At 27.5% G+C, this 22,542-nt stretch overlaps 1 protein-coding gene across 1 annotated transcript; it reads right to left on the minus strand.

The window, feature by feature from the left end:
• Positions 1 to 1,109: 1,109 nt before the first annotated feature.
• LOC113373969 (protein yellow-like) lies at positions 1,110 to 11,272 on the minus strand. Its single transcript, XM_026614231.1, has 7 exons — positions 11,064 to 11,272; positions 7,337 to 7,589; positions 5,318 to 5,538; positions 4,721 to 4,835; positions 3,314 to 3,394; positions 2,164 to 2,283; positions 1,110 to 1,317 (listed from the first exon to the last, which is right to left on the minus strand). The coding sequence occupies exons 1-7, from the start codon at positions 11,270 to 11,272 to the stop codon at positions 1,165 to 1,167; spliced, it is 1,152 nt and encodes a 383-aa protein (XP_026470016.1). The 3' UTR covers positions 1,110 to 1,164.
• Positions 11,273 to 22,542: the final 11,270 nt, after the last annotated feature.

Genomic DNA, 22,542 nt, shown 5'->3' on the forward strand with positions numbered 1-22,542 from the left:
TACAGACGTGGGATTCGAACCCGATCAGTTCTGACTTTCTTATCTACTAATGCGAAATGACGCGTTAACCAACTGAGCTATAACGAAATGCTTCTCGGGCACAACACTATGATCGGATGTCTAGGATCTAATCGGAATTTCTGCATTTTTTGCTTTGTATCTTCGAAACGGCTAGACCTGCCTATATCAAAAACTAAACAGTACGTCTCCACATCAATACGAATCAAATGTTTTTTGAATCACTCAAATCGGCCAATTTGTTTTCTCAGAACTTGCCATTTTTTGCACTTTTTGCTCGTATTATTGAAACGGCTAGACCTGCCTTCGCCAAAAACTAATTAACACGTCTCCTTATCAATACGAATTGAATGTTTTTTGAATTATTCAAGTCGGTGCTCCCGAAATCGTCGACAAAAATTTGTATCCACACACACGCACATACACACACATACATATACACACGTATACATCCATTTTTTCTATGGTATTCCAAAACTTACTTTGAAACGTAAGATATATAAAAAATTTCATTTTCGATTTTTTGGAATTACTATAACTTACCCTACAGGAAGTTAAAAATATTCATTGAGGGCGTCGTCAATATTCATTAATAAAAACTATTTAGAATGACGTACAAATCTTATCGAGTTACAGACATATTTTATAATAATAGCTTACAAAATCGAAAAATAAAAATTAAATGATAGTAATCTTTGTGATTTCAGGAAATTTGAAAAATAGAAAAATTAATGTACTTTTTATTATAATTTTTATATGTTCAAAATATAATTTATATTTTACATATTTTTATGCTATTCAAAATTGATTGAATACTTTGATGATAATTGTGCGTCACAAATTAAAACTCTAATAGCATTACTCATTCGCTATAAATATTTGTTGAATTATTTACATTAATAAAATGCAATACTTTCATACAGAAAGCAGATATAGTCTAAAGTTAGCGAATAGTATTTATTCTTGCAATTATTCATCTTATTTATCAAATTTGATGTTTGGAGGAATATTCAAATATAGCAAAATTATTTCCAAAATAAATCTAGTTCTTCAATATGATATTTTTTTAATTTATCAATAAATATGTTTGCTTCAAATAATAATTTATGATAACTTTTACACTTCTGCTAGTGTGAAGAGTTATTTTTATGTAGTTGCTTCCTCACAAGGAGTTCCTGAAATTGCATCTTTGACTTTTACTTTCAGTATGCGATAGTTGATTTCATTAGGATCCAGTTTTTTATATAAAAATTGCGGCATTTTGTTTGAAAGTATCCACACATTTTTCTCAGAATCAATCTGCGAAAATTTTTAATTATTCTCGTATAGGTTTTTTAAAAATTAAATTATAAGCATATTTATAAGTAATTAAATATTATAAAACCTTATACTAAGAGACCGTTTCTGCCGTAAAACAAATCAATGTTATGGCAAAGCTATGTTACGTGTTTCCATATAAAATGATACTAAAAACTGTCAAAATGTTATTTATTTGCTGTGAGATCAGGCTTTTTACATATAAAATGCAACTTCACTCAAATGATATTATGCCATGTCACAAAAATACAGTTATAGTCTAGATTGTTTTCTATCTAAGACGCCTGACTGCACGGCAATCACATAGCATTTAGACAGTATTTAGTACCATTTTGTATGAGAATCGCTACGTAACATAGCCTTGCCATAACATTGGTCTATTTTAAGGCAGAATCGGCCCTTAAATTTCCGATAACTTATAATCAATATTTCAAAAGTATGAATATTAAAAAAAAATAGCATAATCAATTAATGAATTAATTCCATATACGATATTTCATGTTACATGAAATATACCAGTAATTGAATTGCTTGTTCAAAAAAATAAATTTTCAAGGAGTTTTTTACTGGTCATAATCTTAAAAAAAAATCAGTTAAGAAAAGTTTCTTTGTTGCCGTAAATTGTTTTGTTTTTCCCATAACTTCTTGCGGATAGTTAAGTAACTAGAAAAAATTTAAATAAACGGAAAAAGATTACTGCATAATTTGTAATCCAAAGTAATGTTTATTATAAAAAACTATTGATTAGAACTGGAATAAATTAATATTATTAAAAACAATAAAATCTTAGTGCAATATAATTTAGCTAATAGCTAACTAAATACTTACAAATATCTCATCTGGAAATATTAACTTTTCTACATCGTAATCAACAATACCTAAATTTGAACAATATATGGTTTTGCAGAATTCCAGCATGTGATAGCATGTGATACTGTATTTATTTATCTGTGAACATATAATTTTATTAATTTAAGTTGGATAAATTTTAAAGCACAGTTGGTGATAAAGAATCTTGATATACGAGTTATTATAACTATGGTTTACCATATAATCTTCAAAATAAGAATAGCATTTCAATACTTACTTCGGCATAAAATACTACACCAGATTCTTCATCCATGTAGCTTGAGGTACATTCAGCATTTGGTCCTCTATCACCAATAAGCAAAACATTTAAGAAATTTTTTACATTCATAATGACAATTCATAATTTTAATTCAAAGTTTTATCATATTTTCATAACACTTGATTTGAACCATAATATTTTAATTTCAAATAGAATACTATGGCAATATTTTATATACATATAGATTATGTAAATCTAATTAACTTATAATTTGGTAAGCTAATAAAATAAATATAATTGTAAATCTATTTATATAATTAAAATATTTTCATAAATATTGACAAATGACATTTGACGATTTTCATGTCAACATTTATTCAAATTTATAAACATTGACTTTTAATTAGATTTAAAACTATAAATTGTGATTTTGAATATAGCATTTCATCTAATTTCGATATAAATGCTGGGTATATCTATATATGTATATGTATAGATATACTTTTATTGTATTGTGAATTAAATTTTTTGAACTGTCAAATTTCTTTTCAAAAATCATAAATCTTTTTTTCTCGAGTTTTCCATAAATTTTGACATTTGTCATTAAAAACAATAAAATCTTAGTGCAATATAATTTAGCTAATAGCTAACTAAATACTTACAATATCTCATCTGGAAATATAACTTTTCTACATCGTAATCAACAAGACCTAAATTTGAAACAATATATGTTTTGCAGAATTCCAGCATGTGATACTGTATTTATTTATCTGTGAACATATAATTTATTAATTTAAGTTGGATAAATTTTTAAAGCACAGTTGGTGATAAAGAATCTTGATATACGAGTTATTATAACTATGGTTTACCATATAATCTTCAAAATAAGAATAGCATTTCAATACTTACTTCGGCATAAAATACTACACCAGATTCTTCATCCATGTAGCTTGAGGTACATTCAGCATTTGGTCCTCTATCACCAATAAGCTAAAACATTTAAGAAAATTTTTTACATTCATAATGACAATTCATAATTTTAATTCAAAGTTTTTATCATATTTTCATAACACTTGATTTGAACCATAATATTTTAATTTCAAATAGAATACTATGGCAATATTTTATATACATATAGATTATGTAAATCTAATTAACTTATAATTTGGTAAGCTAATAAAATAAATATAAATTGTAAATCTATTTATATAATTAAAATATTTTCATAAATATTGACAAATGACATTTGACGATTTTCATGTCAACATTTATTCAAATTTATAAACATTGACTTTTAATTAGATTTAAAACTATAAATTGTGATTTTGAATATAGCATTTCATCTAATTTCGATATAAATGCTGGGTTATATCATATAGTATATGTATAGATATACTTTTATTGTATTGTGAATTAAATTTTTGAACTGTCAAATTTCTTTTCAAAAATCATAAATCTTTTTTCTCGAGTTTTCCATAAATTTTGACATTTGTCATTTAGTGTTTTGTTTTTTTTCTGGCTATTTTATGTCAAAATTTTTAGAAATTTATAAAAATTACATATTTATATTTTAAATTTACTTTTCAAAATTTCCTATAACCTAAGTTGGATATATAGGCACACGTTGAGCCAATAAAATTTAAATCGGTCCAGTAGTTTGGGCGTCCATCGCGAACCAACATCGTGACACGAGATTTATATATATATAGATATATATAGATATATATATATATATATATATATATATATATATCTATATATATATATATTGAAATATGTGAGTTTGGTGTTGATATATATTTTGATGAGTTATTTAGAATCGGGCAGTAACACAAGTAAAAAACTAAAGTAGTTTTGAAATACTTTATTATCCATACATTTCGGTCTTCATCGAGACCATCATTCAATGGAAAAAACTAAAAGATTTTATATTTATGTAGGAGGAAAATAATATAAAGTTATAGAACTTATATATAAATACTAACAGAAATTAATTATACAAAATACACTATACTACACTAACTGTTCCAGTTATTAATAGCTTGGTTTATCACAGTGTAATAGTGTAGTGTATTTTGTATAATTAATTTCTGTAAGTATTTATATATATATATATATATATATATATATATATATAAGTTCTATAACTTTATATTATTTTCCTCCTACATCATATAAAATCTTTTAGTTTTTTTACTTGGTGTTACTTGGTGTTACTTGGTTTACTTGGTGTCCGATTCTAAATAACTCATCAATATATATAATATATATATATATATATATATATATTGTGTGTGTGTGTGTGTGTGTAAATACCTTAAATTCGTGGAATGCATCGAAACTGTTCGCATATGAAGCATTTGAAAGAACCCTCGTAGAAACTTTAAATTGCTTGCTACTAGCACCAGGTTGGAAATAAGCAGTACGGAATCTACAACAAAGTTCAATTTTTTTTAGTAAAAATGTTGTGTATTTGACATATTGATTGTGAAATTTGTAAAAATTAAAATAGTATGAATTAGAAATGTATTTCTCTCAATGCAAATAATTTTTTTTTTATTTTTCTCCAATAATAATATTATACTAGAAAAATATTATATATATTATTTCTAATTATAAGTACATTACTAATTACAAATTGATTTCAATCATTTAATTTGTAAGAATTTAACACCTAGTAATTAGATCTTATTCTGTTAGTCAAAATATATGTGATAGAAAAAAAATATCTTGAATTTTTCTTTTATGTTATAGCTTATAGAAAATGAACAGTTCTATGGATTCATCATGAGGTATAAGTCATCGCTTATCCATATTTGATTTTTACAATTTTTATCTTAAGGAAGTTGAAAGTTGAGCGAGCAGACTTTTTGCGATAAAACCTATAATGTCTAATAATTGTCAATTACTAACCCATCATCCTGGACTTTAGACAAAGCAACTCCAAAGACTCCATCAGGCCAGAAAAACTGAACACCACCCACATCGTATTGTCCTGACAAAGGATCGCTGTGGAAATAGTTGTGTTCAATTCGCCAGGATTCATCTGCGTCAAATGAGTATACTACGAGCCCATAGCCATTTGGATCAGAAATATAAGCGATGGTGTCATTGCAACTACGTGGGTCCAGTACCTAAATGTGAAATCGTACTAAATAAATTGAATGAGTAATGGATAATTTTATTGAAGTAAAACTTCTTTAGGCGCGACTAGGGTGTAAATCCGTGCAAATGCAACGGTGCGTTACGGCAGATAAGATAAATAAGAGTCGAGTGCCATTCGTCATTCGTTCTCTATGATATCATTTCTATAAGGGTCGATTGTGATTAGTCGTCGTGTATGTGAATAGAGATCTGTCGTTGAATGCGTACCGGCATCAACGTTGTATGCGTACCGATACCAACAAGAAAATCGGCATAGATAAATAGGCATTTAAAGTTACATTGTAGTACTAATATTGATTTAATGAAAAATGCCTGAATCAGAAGAATATTTTTACCCCGTTCCCAAACATTTGTGCCGTGTACTAAACTTAAATTTATTGAATAGAAATTATTTCTATATTATTCGTAATTTCTATAAATCTTTGAAGTTATTAAAATGGAAAATAATTTTTAGACAGATATTACAGCTGTTCAAAGAATGAGATTATATCGCCCGCAAAAAGTAAAAAAATACAAGCAGTCATTGAATGTACGTTAATTTTAATTACATGAAGTTCTTCAAACATAATTACATGATAAGTGAAGTTGCGAAAACAATATTTGTTTAGGCGTTGTTTAACATAATACACTGTGTTATACGAATATTATAGAATTTACTAATCAGCAATTACTTCATTTCTCTAATGAAGGTTCATTTCTAAATGCTAATTACAATGACAAATCGATCATGTCATATTAGAACTATGACTTTACATTATTGTTTTTAAATATTATACAAATTTTTAACGCTATTATGAATATATAATTAATAATTTAGCATTATATAAATGTGTATGATGGTTGACACTAATAAATGTGTGCATCATGAGTGTTACCATATTACTAATAAACATTAATTAAATTCCTATATAAAGTATTTATATTTACTTAAACGCCATCTTGTACAGCAGCAAATACGTTTTACTTCAATCGCGTGTGAATCTCACGAACACTCTTTTTTTTCAAAAATTAAGCCTTGGAAGAAACACATGCTTGCAATTTTACGTGTGTGATTTAAGTCTTATGTACATAACATAAATATGACTCAGGTACAAAACATAATTATTTTATCTCAAGCTTTTATGTATGTGATGATTAGAATAACATGGTTTTTAGTCAATATATATTTTTTGACTTTTGAAATAGTTGTAAGTGGTGTTTTGCCTTGTAAATTATAGAATAAATCAATGATAATTTGCTCTGTATATATCTGTCTAACTCTGTGTCTGTCTAACTTTCTACATGTCTACTGGTTTACCAAGCTGGTTTGGCTAGCTTGATCGGTTGTTCTGCGTTCAAAAAATTCAAAAAATAATATTGAAACATGTTTATTCAAATGTTACGATATATATATTTGGCAATGAAATATTTTTGCATTTTTATGCTTTCGTCTATACTTTCATTAGAACATAAAAACGTCCACGTAAATCAAATTTAGTATCACTTTTGGTGCAATTATTGATGTTAATATAATTTATTGCTGAATTTAATTTTTATTAGGTACTCGTCATAATGCATTAGATATATTTATTCTTGACCTATTATGTAAATTACCTTGTTTTAATCGCATCGTCTCAATAGATTTATTTATGAATTTATAGGCAAGGACGTCTCAAACATTTCATGCTTCTAGACAAACACCATGCACTTGAACTATTTTGGTGTGGCATATAACAATAATTATTTTTCTATCTAAAGTAAATTATCTACCTATGAATTATGAAAAGCCTCACCAATTATGTCAATAGATCCAGCGTCTAATACCCAAAGTCTATCACATTCGTCAACCCTAATTCTGAATACAGAAAGTAAATTTTCATCTTCGTATAACTTTTTATCACAGCATTTATAATCTTTAGGAATTTCAGGTAGAGTGTTATACTTCAGATTTGGATATGGTATCAACTCTGGAGTTTTGGTTTTCCCAATGGTTTCATTAAGTGGTATATAGGCCAATGTGGAGGCTACCCCACTTTTCCATCTGAATAATAAATGTTAAAGACTATTAAATATACAAAATACTAATTCTATGTTAATAAATTCACATTACATATAATATAAAAAATTTAAAATTGTAATCAAATGCTATATTTTTTCAATATTTTCAACTTCAAGAATATTTAATTTAAATTTCTAGTACAAGTTACTGCAGGTATGTATATTTTAACAAATATTCATCTTCTTCGATTTTTTTTTAAATATCTGGATATTTTCATGCCAAGGTTCGAACTTATTGTACTATATACAATAGCTTAGAAATTAGTTTATAAAATTATTATCATGAAAAATTAAAATATTGAATGCCGAAGAATAATCAAGTTCATTAAATCTAATTTATTAATTAATAACACTTTTTGTCAATTGTTTAAAAATACAGATATAGCAATTTTAAAGCTTCAAAGCAATTAAGGCTTTCATTGCACAATTTTTTTCTTTAATTTTCATCTGAAATATATTTACAATATCTTACCACTTACTATAACATCTAATTCTAATTTTTATTTAAAGGTACATCTATTAAAAGTAAATATTTATACATTTGCTTCAGTGCTTAAAATCAATTTGATATACGAATAGTATACAAAATAAAAAAAATACGATAAAATAAAAAACATTCATGCAAAATTTTTCAAAACTTTTGTAAATATTTCATGGTATTTAAAAATTCATACGCTAGATAATAGAATTAGGGTGTAAATCCGTACAAATGCAACGGAAGTGCGTTACGGCAGGGTCGAGTGCCAATGATTCGTCATTCAATTCAATGATATCATTTCTATACGGGTCGATTGTGATTAGTCGTCGTGTATGTGAAGAGAGATCTGCCGTTGTATGCCTACTGGCATCAACGTTGTATGCGCACCGATATCAACAAGATAATCGGCATGGATAAATAAACATTTTAAAGTAGCATCGTAGTACAAATCTTGATTTAATGAAAAATGCCTGAATCAGAAGAATATTTTACCCTGTTCCTCAAAAATAATAAAACAAATTAAACATTTGTACTAAACGTAAATTTATTGATTAGAAATTATTTCTATATTATTCGTAGTTTCTATAAATCTATGAAGTTATTGAAATGGAAAATATTTTTAAGGCAAGACAGAGATTACAACTGTTCAAAGCATGAAATTATATCGCCAGCTAAAAAGTAAAAAAGATACAAGCAGTCAATGAATGCATGTTAATTTTGATTACGTGAAGGGCTTCAATCAAACACAATTGCATGGTGAGTGAAGTTGCGAAGACAGTATTTCTTTAGGCGTTGTTTAACATAATCCACTGTGTGAACGAATGTTATAGAATTTACTAATCAGCTTCATTTCTCTAATGGTTCATTTCTAAATTTTAATTACAATGACAAACCGATCTTGTCATATTTGAAGTATTTAATTACATTATTGTTTTTAAATATTATACATATTTTTAACTTCCCGAAGGAGAAGTTTATGTTTTCATCAAAAAATCCGAATCGCTAATTTTATGTTTTCTCGACGTTTCGAGCCATTCTGAATCGAATGAGACCAAATTTGGAAAAAGTATGTGTGTGTGTGTGTGTGTGTGTGTGTGGGTGTGTGTATGTGTGTGTGTGGGTGTGTGTGAACAGATTTTTTGCCGTAATCGACGTTTTCTCCAAAACGGTTGGACCGATTTCAAAAATTTAAAAGCTATTTGATGTATCTCGATGAGGACAATCGTCTCTGAGTTTTGTGCGGCGATCGGCCAAGCCGTTTCTTTGTAAATTGCAGAAAAGTGAAAAATTTTCGTCCACGTTTTAGCCCGCAATTCTGAATCGATTCTGAAATTCAAAAACCGTTCGATAGATATTGGTGGGAATCGTGCTGATTAGTTTTGGTTAAGATCGGCCGGGCCGTTTTCTTGTATAATAAAGTTTTTAAAAAAAAAATTTGACGATTTTATGATTATTTTTTTGACGAAAGATACCATAGTTTTCTAGGTCATACTAAAATATTACGGCCCTACGACAACTGGTTCAGCTTTAAAAATTAGTCAAAGTTTGCAAAAATCAGTATGGTCTTTTTGGCATTTGTCAAAATTAGACTTTTGATCGACGTTTTCTCAAAAACGCCTGAACCGATTTTAGAAATTTAAAAGCCATTTGATGTATTTCGGTGAGGACTATCGTTTGTCAGTTTTGTGCAACGATCTGCCAAGCCGTTTCTTTGTAATTCGAAAAAAACTTTTCGTCCACATTAAGCTCATCCTACCGAACGATTTTGAAAAATCAAAAACTGTTCGAAAGATATCATTTGGGAATGATACTGATTAATTTTAGGTGAAAATCTACCGAGCCGTTTTCTTGTAATTAACTGTTGAAAAAAAGTGTTAAATTTTCGTCCACATTTAAGCTCATCCTACCGAACCGATTTTGAAAAATCAAAAACTGTTCGAAAGATATCATTGGGAATGATACTGATTAATTTTAGGTGAAAATCTACCGAGCCGTTTTCTTGTAATTAACTGTTGAAAAAAAGTGTTAAATTTTCGTCCACATTTAAGCTCATCCTACCGAACCGATTTTGAAAAATCAAAAACTGTTCGAAAGATATCATTTGGGAATGATACTGATTAATTTTAGGTGAAAATCTACCGAGCCGTTTTCTTGTAATTAACTGTTGAAAAAAAGTGTTAAATTTTCGTCCACATTTAAGCTCATCCTACCGAACCGATTTTAAAAAATCAAAAACTGTTCGAAAGATATTAGTTGGGAATGATGCTGATTAATTTTAGGTGAAAATCTACCGAGCCGTTTTCTTGTAATTAACTGTTGAAAAAAAAGTGTTAAATTTTCGTCCACATTTAAGCTCATCCTACGAACCGATTTTGAAAAATCAAAAACTGTTCGAAAGATATCATTTGGGAATGATACTGATTAATTTTAGGTGAAAATCTACCGAGCCGTTTTCTTGTAATTAACTGTTGAAAAAAAAAATTTAATCCTTCTTTCATGGAACTTTTTTTGGCGATATACATCATGGTGTTATAGAACTTACTGTAATATTACGGCCTTACAACAAGTAGTTTAATTTTAAAAATTCGTCAAACTTTGCTAAAATTATTATCGTTTTTTTTAAAGTAGGATTGATGAAGTATATTATTTACACATTTTTTTGATCAAGTCGATTATTTACACATATCGGGAAGTTCATGTAATTTGCCTCAAGGCTAAATACCAAACCAACTAGTTAATGTTTAATTCATCATTATATAAATGTGTAATATATTTGACACTAATAAATGTGTGCATCAAGAGTATTACCATATTACTAATAAGCATTATTCAAAATTGTTATATGGTATTTATTATTACTCAACTTAAAATTGCTACTCTGTACAGTAGCAAATAAGTTTTTCTTTAATCGCGTGTGGTCTTTTTTTATGAATAGTATTTAGCAAAAATTTATAATTACAATCTCAGCAAAATACTTACCTGGGAATTGTGAGGAATAACTTATCTTGCCACCTAGCCATTCCCAAGATAAGATTATTTTCCTTGATGTATGTACCATTTTTAATATATTCTTCTTTTATTTCATTAGAAGGCCACACAAAATCTACATCTTTCCAAGCATAGATTTCTTCGAATTTTCCTGCGTATACCAACGCGATATTTAAAATAAAAAATAACGGTATCCACATTGTAAAAATTTCCCAATGATTTCCTTTGAAATAATCGGTGCTGTAGTTTACGCACGAATGGCTCTAGCTGAATTACGTATTTGCTAATTATATATTTGTGACCTGTAATTACATGTTAATTTCTGCAAAGAAAACAAGATAAAAAACAATTATTGTTGTGGTATATCAGTTATAGTTAATTCTTGAAAATGAAAATAAATTATATTATGTAATGATTGCCGAGTTTGATTAAATGATAAATGTAAGATAAACGATACGCACAAAAGGAAGAGTTCTCTGAAGTTTCAATCATGAGCATTTAAAATTATGTGAGCTCTTATATTCATCAAATAAGCGATTAATATAAATTAATATTGTTTAAGACATAAAACTGTTACTTAAGAGACCGTACCAATATGCACAAAAAAAAATTTCCTAATTTTGGAAAAAAAAGTTTAATTCTCAAATGTTCGTGGTTTTTCAAAATTCCGTTTTTCTCAAAATTTTCGAAACAATTTTGTTTCTAAAATTAAAAAAAAACTTTATTTTGAAAATATAGTTTTTGAAAATATGATAACTTTTTGAAAATATGATATGATCGAAAATAATATTTTTATGTCTTTACGTTTCAAAGGTTTCTGAATATTTTGGCATACCTTAGAAAAATGGATGTATGTGTATGTGTATGTGTGTATGTGTAAGTGTGTGTGTTTTTGTGTGCGGATACAAACTTTCTTCGACTATTTCGGGAACACCAATCAACCGATTTAAATAATTCAGAAAACATTTGATTCGTATTGATAAGGAGACGTGCTAATTAGTTTTTAGCGAAGGCAGGTCTAGCTGTTCCGAAGATACGGGGTAAAAAGTGTTGAAAATGGTAGCTTAGTTTTTAAGAGAACGGAGTGTCCGATTTTAATAATTCAAAAAACATTTTACTTGTATTGACAAGATGAAGTATTGACCACATTTTAGGAAAGGCAGGTCTAGCGGTTATGTACTTTCAATAAAAATAAGTTAAAAAAATGCCATTTAGCGGTCAAAAATGTTTATTGGACATATGTACATCAAATTATCAGATATTTTATAGAGATTTTAATAATTGCACCCATTTTGTGTAAACTTTTTTGAGTTCCGTACCAATATTTTTAATTTTGAAGTTTATTTACATGGTTCTAACAAATTTTCTTGACATTTTCAACAGTATGAAATAACCGATTTATAAAATTGAAAGATCATTCGGTTCGTACTCGATCGCGAGGCGTTTTTGCAACAGGCATATTTTGCCGTTTTGGAGGTATGGAGCGCAAAGGGTGTAAAATGTTTATGCAGTTTTTGAGAGAACGGATCATCCGATTATATTAATTCAAAAAACATTTTGCTTGAGTAGACGGTGTGCAAAAAATTCATTTACAGAAAATTTAGTAATTTTGAGAATTTTCAGAAAAAATTCAAAATTTTCAAAAAAATCAAACATTCAAAAAATTCAAATTTTCGAAACTTTTCATCATTTTTAAAAAAAACTAAATTTTGAAAAATATAAAAAAAAAATCTTATAAAAATTTGAGAATTGTTCAAAGATTTAAAATAAAACGAGTATTTTTAAAAATTTCCAAATTCTCAAAATATTTAGAAAAAAAGTTTTTTTTTAATTTCAAAAAATTTCAAACTTCTAAAAAAAATTCTAAATAACAAAAAATTTCTAATTTATCAAAAAATTCTAAATTATAAAAAAAAAATTAAAAAAAATGGACTCTATAATAAGTTAATAACTAATAAGTTGTTCATAAAATACGCTCTTCGCCCAAATTAAAAAGCACTCATTACAGTATGTAATAAATAATCTATTTGAAATTATTCAAGACAAATATTGATTATGGTACGAGAATTTTCAGCAATTTGCCTTAAGGCACGATGCCATGCGCCCCACTAGTTTTTTTATTATTTTCATTTTATATTTATAAAACTGAATAAGTTAATAATATTAAAATTAATTTAAACTTTAAAATAATTGTATATTTGGAGACTTTAAAATAATTTTATATTTAAATTCTATAATAAAGATCCCTTTGATACACGTCATAAAATTGATGTGATACATTAAAATTTCATAAGAATAATATCAATAATAAGAGTGAAAAAATATAATTACTTGCGTATCAAAACTAATTAACTTCCCGTAGGGTAAGTTATAGTAATCGCAAAAAAATCGAAAATGAAAATTTTTATATATCTTTACGTTTCAGAGGTTTCTGAACATTTTGGCATACCTTAGAAAAAATGGATGTATGTGTGTGTGTGTGTGTGTGTGTGTATGTATGTGTGTGTATGTATGTGCGGATACAAATTTTCGTCGACGATTTCGGGAACACGGATCAACCGATTTGAATAATTCAAAAAACATTCGATTTGCACTGATAAGGAGACGTGCTGATTAGTTTTTGGCGAAGTTAGGTCTAGCCGTTTCGAAGATACGGGGCAAAAAGTGCCGAAAACGGTAACTCAGTTTTTAAGAGAACGGAGCGTCCGATTTGAATAATTCAAAAAACATTTTACTTGTATTGGCAAGATGAAGAGTTGATCAAATTTTCATGAAGGCAGGTCTAGCGGTTTCGGAGATCTATTGAAAAAAGTAAAAAAAAATGCCATTCGGCGGTTGAAAATGATGATTAGACATATGCACATCAAATTATCAGATATTGTATAGAAATTTTAACAATAAGTATAATTTTTTTTTACATTTCTATGGGTTCCGTACCAATGTTTATGCGTTAGACGGCGGCGCGGCACTTGCGCTGTGACAATTCGTCTCTATGCAGTTCAAGCAGTACGATTGCTTTGAAAAAAGTTCAGAATTTCCAAAATATGTCAAAATGAAGAAAACATTTTTCTTTTCAAAAAAATAGTTTGTTTTCAAAAAAAAAAAAATTCTTTCAAAAAAAAATTTTTTTTTCAAATAAAAATTTTTTTTTCAAAAAAAAGTAATTTTTTGTCATATTCCTAGTTTCTCAAAAATCTAATTATTCCGAAGTAAATTTTTTTCAAAAATGTTAATCGTTTTTAAAAAAATAATAATTTTTGGTACGGGAAGTTCCAGCAATTTGCCTTAAGGCACGATGCCCTAATTGCCTTAAGGCAGAATTCCACTTACAGCTAGTTTAAGTTTTACAATTGACTGGATGATACATATGTTTGCTCCGTTTTTACGATGAAACCGTTTTTTATAGGCCTCTAATATTTTACCATGGTCAGTTTGGGCATAAAATCTACCATTATGTCAAGATTTATCAGAATCCGAGACGGGCAACGTGCGGGTTTTCTTTATAGGTAGTTTTGGTATAAAAAAATATTGTAATTAGTCTTAAGAAATGAAAAAAATCAACAATTATAAGCACCAATATATTGTTTATTATAATTAAAATACTCAACATTTATAGTATGTTATTATTATTCTGGATAAAGATCAAAGTTAGACAAAGTTAGACGAACGTTGGTTCAAATACGTTTTTTAAAATCATATTATAATTTCCATAAAAAATATTAATCATATGTTCTTATTAATGTAGTAATGTAAATCGATAATATCAAAATACCGGTATAGAAATTTTTTGGATTTTATTCCCTAAAGAGGACAAGATAATCATGCAAAATCTTTTTAAAATTTTACATAGATTTATTACAGAAACTCAAACACTTATTTGAATTTATTAACTTCCCGTAGGATTAGGATAGTAAAATTTGAAATGAAATTTTTTACATATCTTCGAGAGAACTAAGCGTCAGATTTGAATTATTTAAAGAACTTTCTGCTTGTTTCAACAAAATAATTGCTTATGAAAAAAAATGTTTCTAATTTTTTAAAAAAAAAAAAATTGTATGCCCAAAATAATTCAGATTTTTATTTTAATTCTATTCTAATATACTTTAAACAAATAATTTCAACTTTGCAATTCAGTTTATATAATTCTTATAAATATTAGACAATGTAACAATATTTATAAAAATATTTTTGAAAACATTTAATTATCCTCGATCATTTCGTTACGATACGGGAAGTTCCAGCAATTTGCTTTAAGGCACGATGACATACATTACTTGTTTGAATTTATATCTATATTTGTTAAATAAGATAAATATTGTTAAATTTACAAAAAAGATGATCACTCTATTGACAATAATAAGCTTAATCGAATCAATAAAAAAATCCGCGCGGATGCATTTAGAAAATGTAAAGTTTAATTTATATATTCATAATTATTTATCGAATTATGTTTGAATGTGTTGAAAACAAAATACTAACTAATCTATAAATACATTTTAATAATTATTGTGTATGATTTAAAAACTTTTTTAAGTTTTTAAATTTTGTAAAAAATTTAAAAAAATACGTTGGTACTATACAAATAGCATTGTTTGAATTATAAATAATTTATTTTATGCTATTTTTTATTTAAAAATTAATATTGTACCTTTACGTTTTATGAGTAGATAAACCTCCTCCAACAGTCGAGCCAACTTATTTCTATTTCTGGAAATAAACTAGTAATAAATGCACAAGTTTAAAATTATCAACAAGTATTATTACTGTTATTTTATTAATTTTTGCTGATAACTTTATCAATTCGCACTGAACTGTTGTTGTTCGCGCAGATGTTGCAAAGCGACTGGTTTGTTTATAAACGAAGGAGCGAATCGCTCGTGCCGAAGAGCAAACTTGTACATTACATGGAGGATTGAATAATCTGCAAAGCAAAAAGTACAAATGAAAAGCTGTTATGGACATTTAGAAAGGTCTGCACTACTTTGAATATCAGACCTGCACTTGGAATACAAATTGTTACAAATAATTTAAAAATTGGTATACTTTTTTTCTATCCAATGTTAGCTTGATAAGATCTTTTTTAGTACTTTTATTTTCAACATCATAATCTATAAGTTGAAAGTGAAGGTATTGGAAATTAAAACATAAAAGAAAGAAAAAACTACTGGTGCATGGCATCGTACCTTAAGGCACATTGCTGGAACTTCCCGTACCTCAATTAAATATTCGAGCAAAAAAAATTAACAATCAGTATTGATCAATGATAAATAACAAATATTTTATTTATTTTTAATGGGATAATTATAACTGCTATATAATTATTCAATTATATAATATACAATAACGATGTTATCACACCTGAAAATGTTTACATTAAGAAGAAATGCAGAATGAATCGAGTCCATGTGAGGATATATTTCTTAAGAGTAGAATAACGCTTATACAATATAATATAATATATACACCTTTAAACTGAATTGTGAATTTAAAATTTGAAGTATAAAACTTTGCATATTTTTGAAAATTTTGAAAAAAAAATCTGACGATTTTGAAATTTGTATGAATCGTAAGTCAACTGTTAAAATTGAAAATCTTGGCACAGAACCCAAAAAAAATGTAACAAAATTTGTTTTTATTATTAAAATATCTATAAATATATATGATAATTTGATGTGCATATGCCTAATGATCACTTTAGACCGCCAAATATCTTTTTTTTTACATTTTTCTCTTTATCTTAAAAACCGCTAGACCTGTGTACCTAAGAATTTAATCAATTCTTCATTTCGTCAATACAAATAAAACGTTTTTTAAATCATTTAAATCGGGCGCTAGATCACCTCAAAACCTGAATTACAATTTTGGCACTTTTTGCACCGTATCTTTGAAACGGCTGGACCTGTCTTTGCCAAAAACTAATCAGCACGTCTCCCCGTCAGTACAAATTGAATTTCTTTTGAGCCATTCAAATTGTAATCGAAAAATTGTATCCAAACATACATGCATACACACAAATCCATTTTTACTAAGGTATGCCAAAATATTCAGAAACTTTTGAAACGTAAAGATATGCAAAAATTGTGCACGTCTCCCTGTCAATAGGAATCGAATGTATTTTGAATCATTTTAATCGGATACCCTGTTCTCTCAAAAATTGCTGTTTTTGCATTTTTGCCCCGAATCTCCAAAATGGTTGTATCTACATTTTCCAGAATGTTGTTTGAACTAATCTAATCGGGAGCTCCGGTCTCTTTAAAACTGCTACTCATTGCACTTGTTTTTACTTATTTTTAAAACGGCTGGACCTGCATCTGTCAAAAACTAATCCTCATGACTCCCCATTAATTTTTTTTTAACTTGTTTTATTTAGCAATCAGAAATACATAAAAATTCCTATGAGCTAAAATGACAATGTTATTATAGTAATTGTTAAACTGAAAAGATCTCATAGAGCTCTTCTTAGGCATCGCTCTTAAACATTGACTCCCCATTAATACAAATCAATTGCAATTTGAACCTTTCGAATCAGATGATCCATGATATCGCAGTCGTGGACAAAAATTTGTTTCCGAGCGTACAAACACAAACAGATACATGATTTTTTTCTAAGGAATGCCAAAAAGTTCAAAGAGCATTGAAACGTAAAAAATTACAAAAAATTGTATTACTTATATAATAATTATAAATAACTTGGGTATTTATTTGCGATGTTTTTTTTGGATTTTGCGCTGATTGAACTAATTTTATTTCTGAATTTATGCCGAACTTAATTTATTTTAAAAGGTTGAGCTTCTGCTTCTTATGATTTCTGCTATTGTGAATGAATTTAGATCAATGTGGATCATATGGTTAGTCATACATCATGGAATAATTATTTATAATTATTATCTAGAAAATGTATTTTTTTGTATTTTTTTACGTTTGAAGGCCCTCTGAACTTTTGACATACCTTAGAAAAAAAATGCATGTATTATATATAATTTGTAATATACGTATGTTGTTTTGGCTGGCACAACCCCACACCTCTATGCCATACGTCTAATTAATAATCTTCCTAGTGATCTTACTAGTGATGTGCTAGTTTAATTTCGTCGTTTTTTTATTGTATTTATTGCTTTTCATAATAATGTGTAATTTCCAGATAAGTTTGCTATCAATATGCTCATCTATGAATTTTAATGATTGGTAATTTCGAATAACTGCGTTATTCAAATACACAACTTGCATGGTTTCTTAGAAATAAAATAAGATGTTGTGATTGACCAAAAAAAAATTGAGTAGACAATTCTTATCCTATTTTGTGATATCATTCAAAACATGACAATAAATTATAAAACAAATTTAGTGATAAAAATGCTGCTGAAGATTATTTAATAAACAAATTCGACTTTTTTTGAATACGTCAATGAATTCAAAATATATTCAGAATAACCTGAAAATTTAAATATTCTATTTTAAAAGTTTTGATTGAATAATTAATTGATTCGATCCAAAATGTCGGATTTGGCAATTTCATATAGAAGCTGCAATTAACTTTTTCATAGAAATAATTTATTATATATATATATATATGTTCGGCTTAAATATCGGTATCGCTTACATATCTATCATCAAGAAAATTTGTAAACATATTTTGAAAATTTTAAATATGATCAAAATTTACTTGATACATATCTTTAATGATTTACACCTTGATGTCTTCTAGAAGTACATAAACTCCATAAGCTATATTATCGATAAAACTAAACTTTTCTCTTCATTAACGTATTCTGCTTCTAAATCATAAATTAATAAATCATTGATTTGTCCAATGTAACTATAAATACCACATCAGTTTTTTCTACATTTTCATATTTATCATTCAAAACAACCAGGCAACTCTTGATGCATGAGCGCGCATATAATTTTTTCCCCTTGAGTTCATACCTGAACAACATTCACTTCATGTTTACGCCATCAATAATTGTTGTCGTTGCTCATAATGACAGTTGAGGTTGGACACCTTAATTAAATGAAATTCTAAATATTCATAAATGCATGAATGGATTTTATGATTAATTTGCCATGTAATCTGGTTTACATAAGTGATTTTTTAGTTCCATAAGTGACACTTTTAGTTCCAGACAGTCATCTCATCATTCCAATGCTAATGACATGCTGCATCTGATTAGATTTTGTAATGATACAATATTGTTACGTCGAATGTATGTTTATGTTTTTTTGAATATGATTTCAATATTTTTAACTGCTCGAAATACGAGTTTAGAACTTCTATAGAAAATACGATTTGCTACTTATATGTTCTCTTGACCCTTTAGGTCATTCTGAATATTTTGAAACCAAAATTGGAAATATTATATGTATGTTTATGTGAACCAATATTTATTTGACTTTACGTAGATGCAAAAACAGCTGTACCGATTTTAAAAATGTACAAGCTATTCCTTAAAATTTGATAAGGATTCACGTTGATAACTTTTTCGCGACGATAGCACTAACCATTTTTTTATAATTAAGTTAAGTGCAAAATTTATAATCGATTCAATTTTTGGAATAATTTCGAATACAGCCATTCAAAAGATATAATTTTCTAATAGTGCTGATTAGTTGGTAAAGATAGACCGAAGAACGAACTGTTCGAAAACTAATCTTCTTGATATCTGGTTCAAATTTAGTAACCGGTTGTAGTCATTTATTTTTTTACACTCCACTTTGTAAACGTTTTATTTATGATTTATGTATTTTTTACATAAATTCAAAAGTTTGGTAAGAATTGACTTATAAAGTAAATACCATTTAGTAATAATAATGTAAAAACCAACCCAAAACAAACCAGAGAACACATGCCAAACAAACAACTATCTAACAATGTTAAGTAAAATTTTCATATTATTAATCATTAAAAAAATATGCTATGCTTCGCTATTTTCCTTAAATTTACGCCCAAAGACGCGTTGAAAGAGTCTGCCAATACAGGCACAAAACTCTAATAACTCATTTTATATTTCAACGAAGTTTTACGATATGATAGTTACATTATTTGGTCAATACGATACAGTTTAATTATTAGATTAAACAATAAAATTCTAAATTGTAATCAAATGTATATTGTTAAACATAATAAACAAAAATCAATATCATCATTTTTATTGTCATATAAATTTTGTTTCGATATGTATTTCTATTTATTTTATTGTATTCATTGTTTTTTTGGAACACAATTAATACAAGTAAAATAAACTGAAAACCAAAATTCAACATCAACAAAAAATAAAAAAACGTTAAAAAATTGACAATGTGTCCGTTTATTTCGTTTTAAGGCAGTGGCTAGTTACATCTTTTTAGTCTCTACTTTTAAATGGCATTGTTAAAAACAACCATAGTTTACTTGCTAACTTCCCGTAGGTTAAGTTTTTGTAATTGTCCAAATATCAAAATTGAATTTTTTTACATTTCTTCACGTTTTGAAAGTTTCTGAACATTTTGGCATACCTCAGAAAAAATGAATGTGTGTGTCTGTATGTATGTATGGATACAATTTTTCATCCACGTTTTCGGGCGCACACATCAACCGAATTAAATGGTTCAAAACACATTCGGTTTCAATTGAAAGCGAGATGTGCTGAGTTTTTGGCAAAGACAAGTCCAGCCGTTTCGGAGATACGGACCAAAGAGTGCAAAAAATAGAAATCGTGTTTTCGAGAGAACGGAGCATCCGATTTGAATGACCCAAAAACATTCAATTTGCAATGACGAGGATAAGTGGTGAATAGTTTTTGGCAAAGGCAGGTCAAGCCGTTTCGAATATACCGAGCTAAACGTGCACAAAATGGCAGTTTTTGAGAGCACTAAGCATCCGATTTGAATGATTCAAAAAAAAATTCTGCTTGTGTTGACAAAGCAATTGCTTTTGGAAAAATAAATTTTTCAATTTTTTAAAAATTTTCAAATAATTTTTTTTTGAATATCGAAAATAAATTGAAATTTAATTTTTTTTTAGCCAAAGTTCTAAAGCTCACTAATATACTTCAAATAAATAATTTTAATTTAACGTCGGTTAAGGATTCTTTTGAAATATGTTTATTATCATTTTTGTTAAAAAAATGTTTTACATGTTTGTATAATTACAATATTATTTACTCTAAGTAGGCACGATATTAGTGCCTATTAAGTATTCTTTCTAAAATAGCCTAAGTAAATTCGTATCTTTCTTTTTATTCTATTATTATTATAAATTCCTTTCATTACAAAAGGATACTGATTATTGCATCAAATTTCATGTTGGTTATAATTCAATTAACCTGTCCAAAGAAATGGACAAAATTTATTGCTACCATACAAACAGATTATAGAAATTTTCCTAATTTTATAGATGTATTGGTATATTTGTGAACTCCCTCTTCCAGGCAGTTTTAATAATTTTTATATTATATTCTTAAGTTTATAAATTTTGCATTCAGTTAGTTGCGATACTAAGAACATCAGCTCGCACAAGTTACTCAAACATTTAATAAAAGTAATTAATTTTCTCTAAAGTGATAACGGCAAGGCAACAGTAAGTTGTAATCGACGTCTTAACTGTCATTCATTTTATTTTCGATTGATTAAGTTTCGTTTATTTAGTTTTCTGTAAACATATATAAGTTACAGTATTTATAATAATCTATTTGAAAACATTTAATATTCCTCGAATATTTTATTAAGGCATGATTCCATTCACCAGTAGTTTTGAGGTAATGGACTTTACTCTTCCTTGATCTTTATGACACGGGCAAGTAGTTGCATTCCCTGATAAACGATTTATTATACTAAAAATAATTTGAAATGCAAGAAGATATAGTTCATTTAAATTATGTATTCAATTTTGCGGTTATTATTTGTAAATTTTTAATGAGTATGCAAATTATGCACTTAAGTCATTAACTCCAAAATATTTGTTCAAGTGTATTCATGGAAATATATTGTGTATTGGAAAAATAGGAAAATATTTTTAAATTTCATTCGCGCTAATACCCTTATATACCATTTAATTTTAAATAATATTGATATTTTTTTATAAATATGTAAGAAGATATTAGCATGATAATGATTTTAACTGGAAAACATGCAAAATCAACGAATACATTGAGACACTTTGTACACGAGATTCTAAATATATAATAAATGAATTTAATTATTTAATCGCGTTAAAAATACAAATCATTAGATCATTTATATTGTGAATAATAAACGGACTATACTATTTCAATTTTAGTATAGAATAACTCTCCGTTTCAATGTGGCAGAATTCTCTGGCAAAATGATTTGGCTGAATTTTCTGGCACAAATTATTTTGCAAATAAAAGTAAAGTTCTTTGATTTACAACTATTTTCTTTTATTTTCCACAAACCTGACCACTTTTGAATAACAATCTCCTAATATTTGTATGTTGCCAGTATGACTTTGTATCCCGCATAAATGAAATTATCT

Source organism: Ctenocephalides felis, unplaced genomic scaffold (genome assembly GCF_003426905.1).
Source record: "Ctenocephalides felis isolate EL2017-DRISC unplaced genomic scaffold, ASM342690v1 CF-g0.4_SCAFFOLD_01604, whole genome shotgun sequence".
NCBI lineage: Eukaryota > Metazoa > Arthropoda > Insecta > Siphonaptera > Pulicidae > Ctenocephalides > Ctenocephalides felis.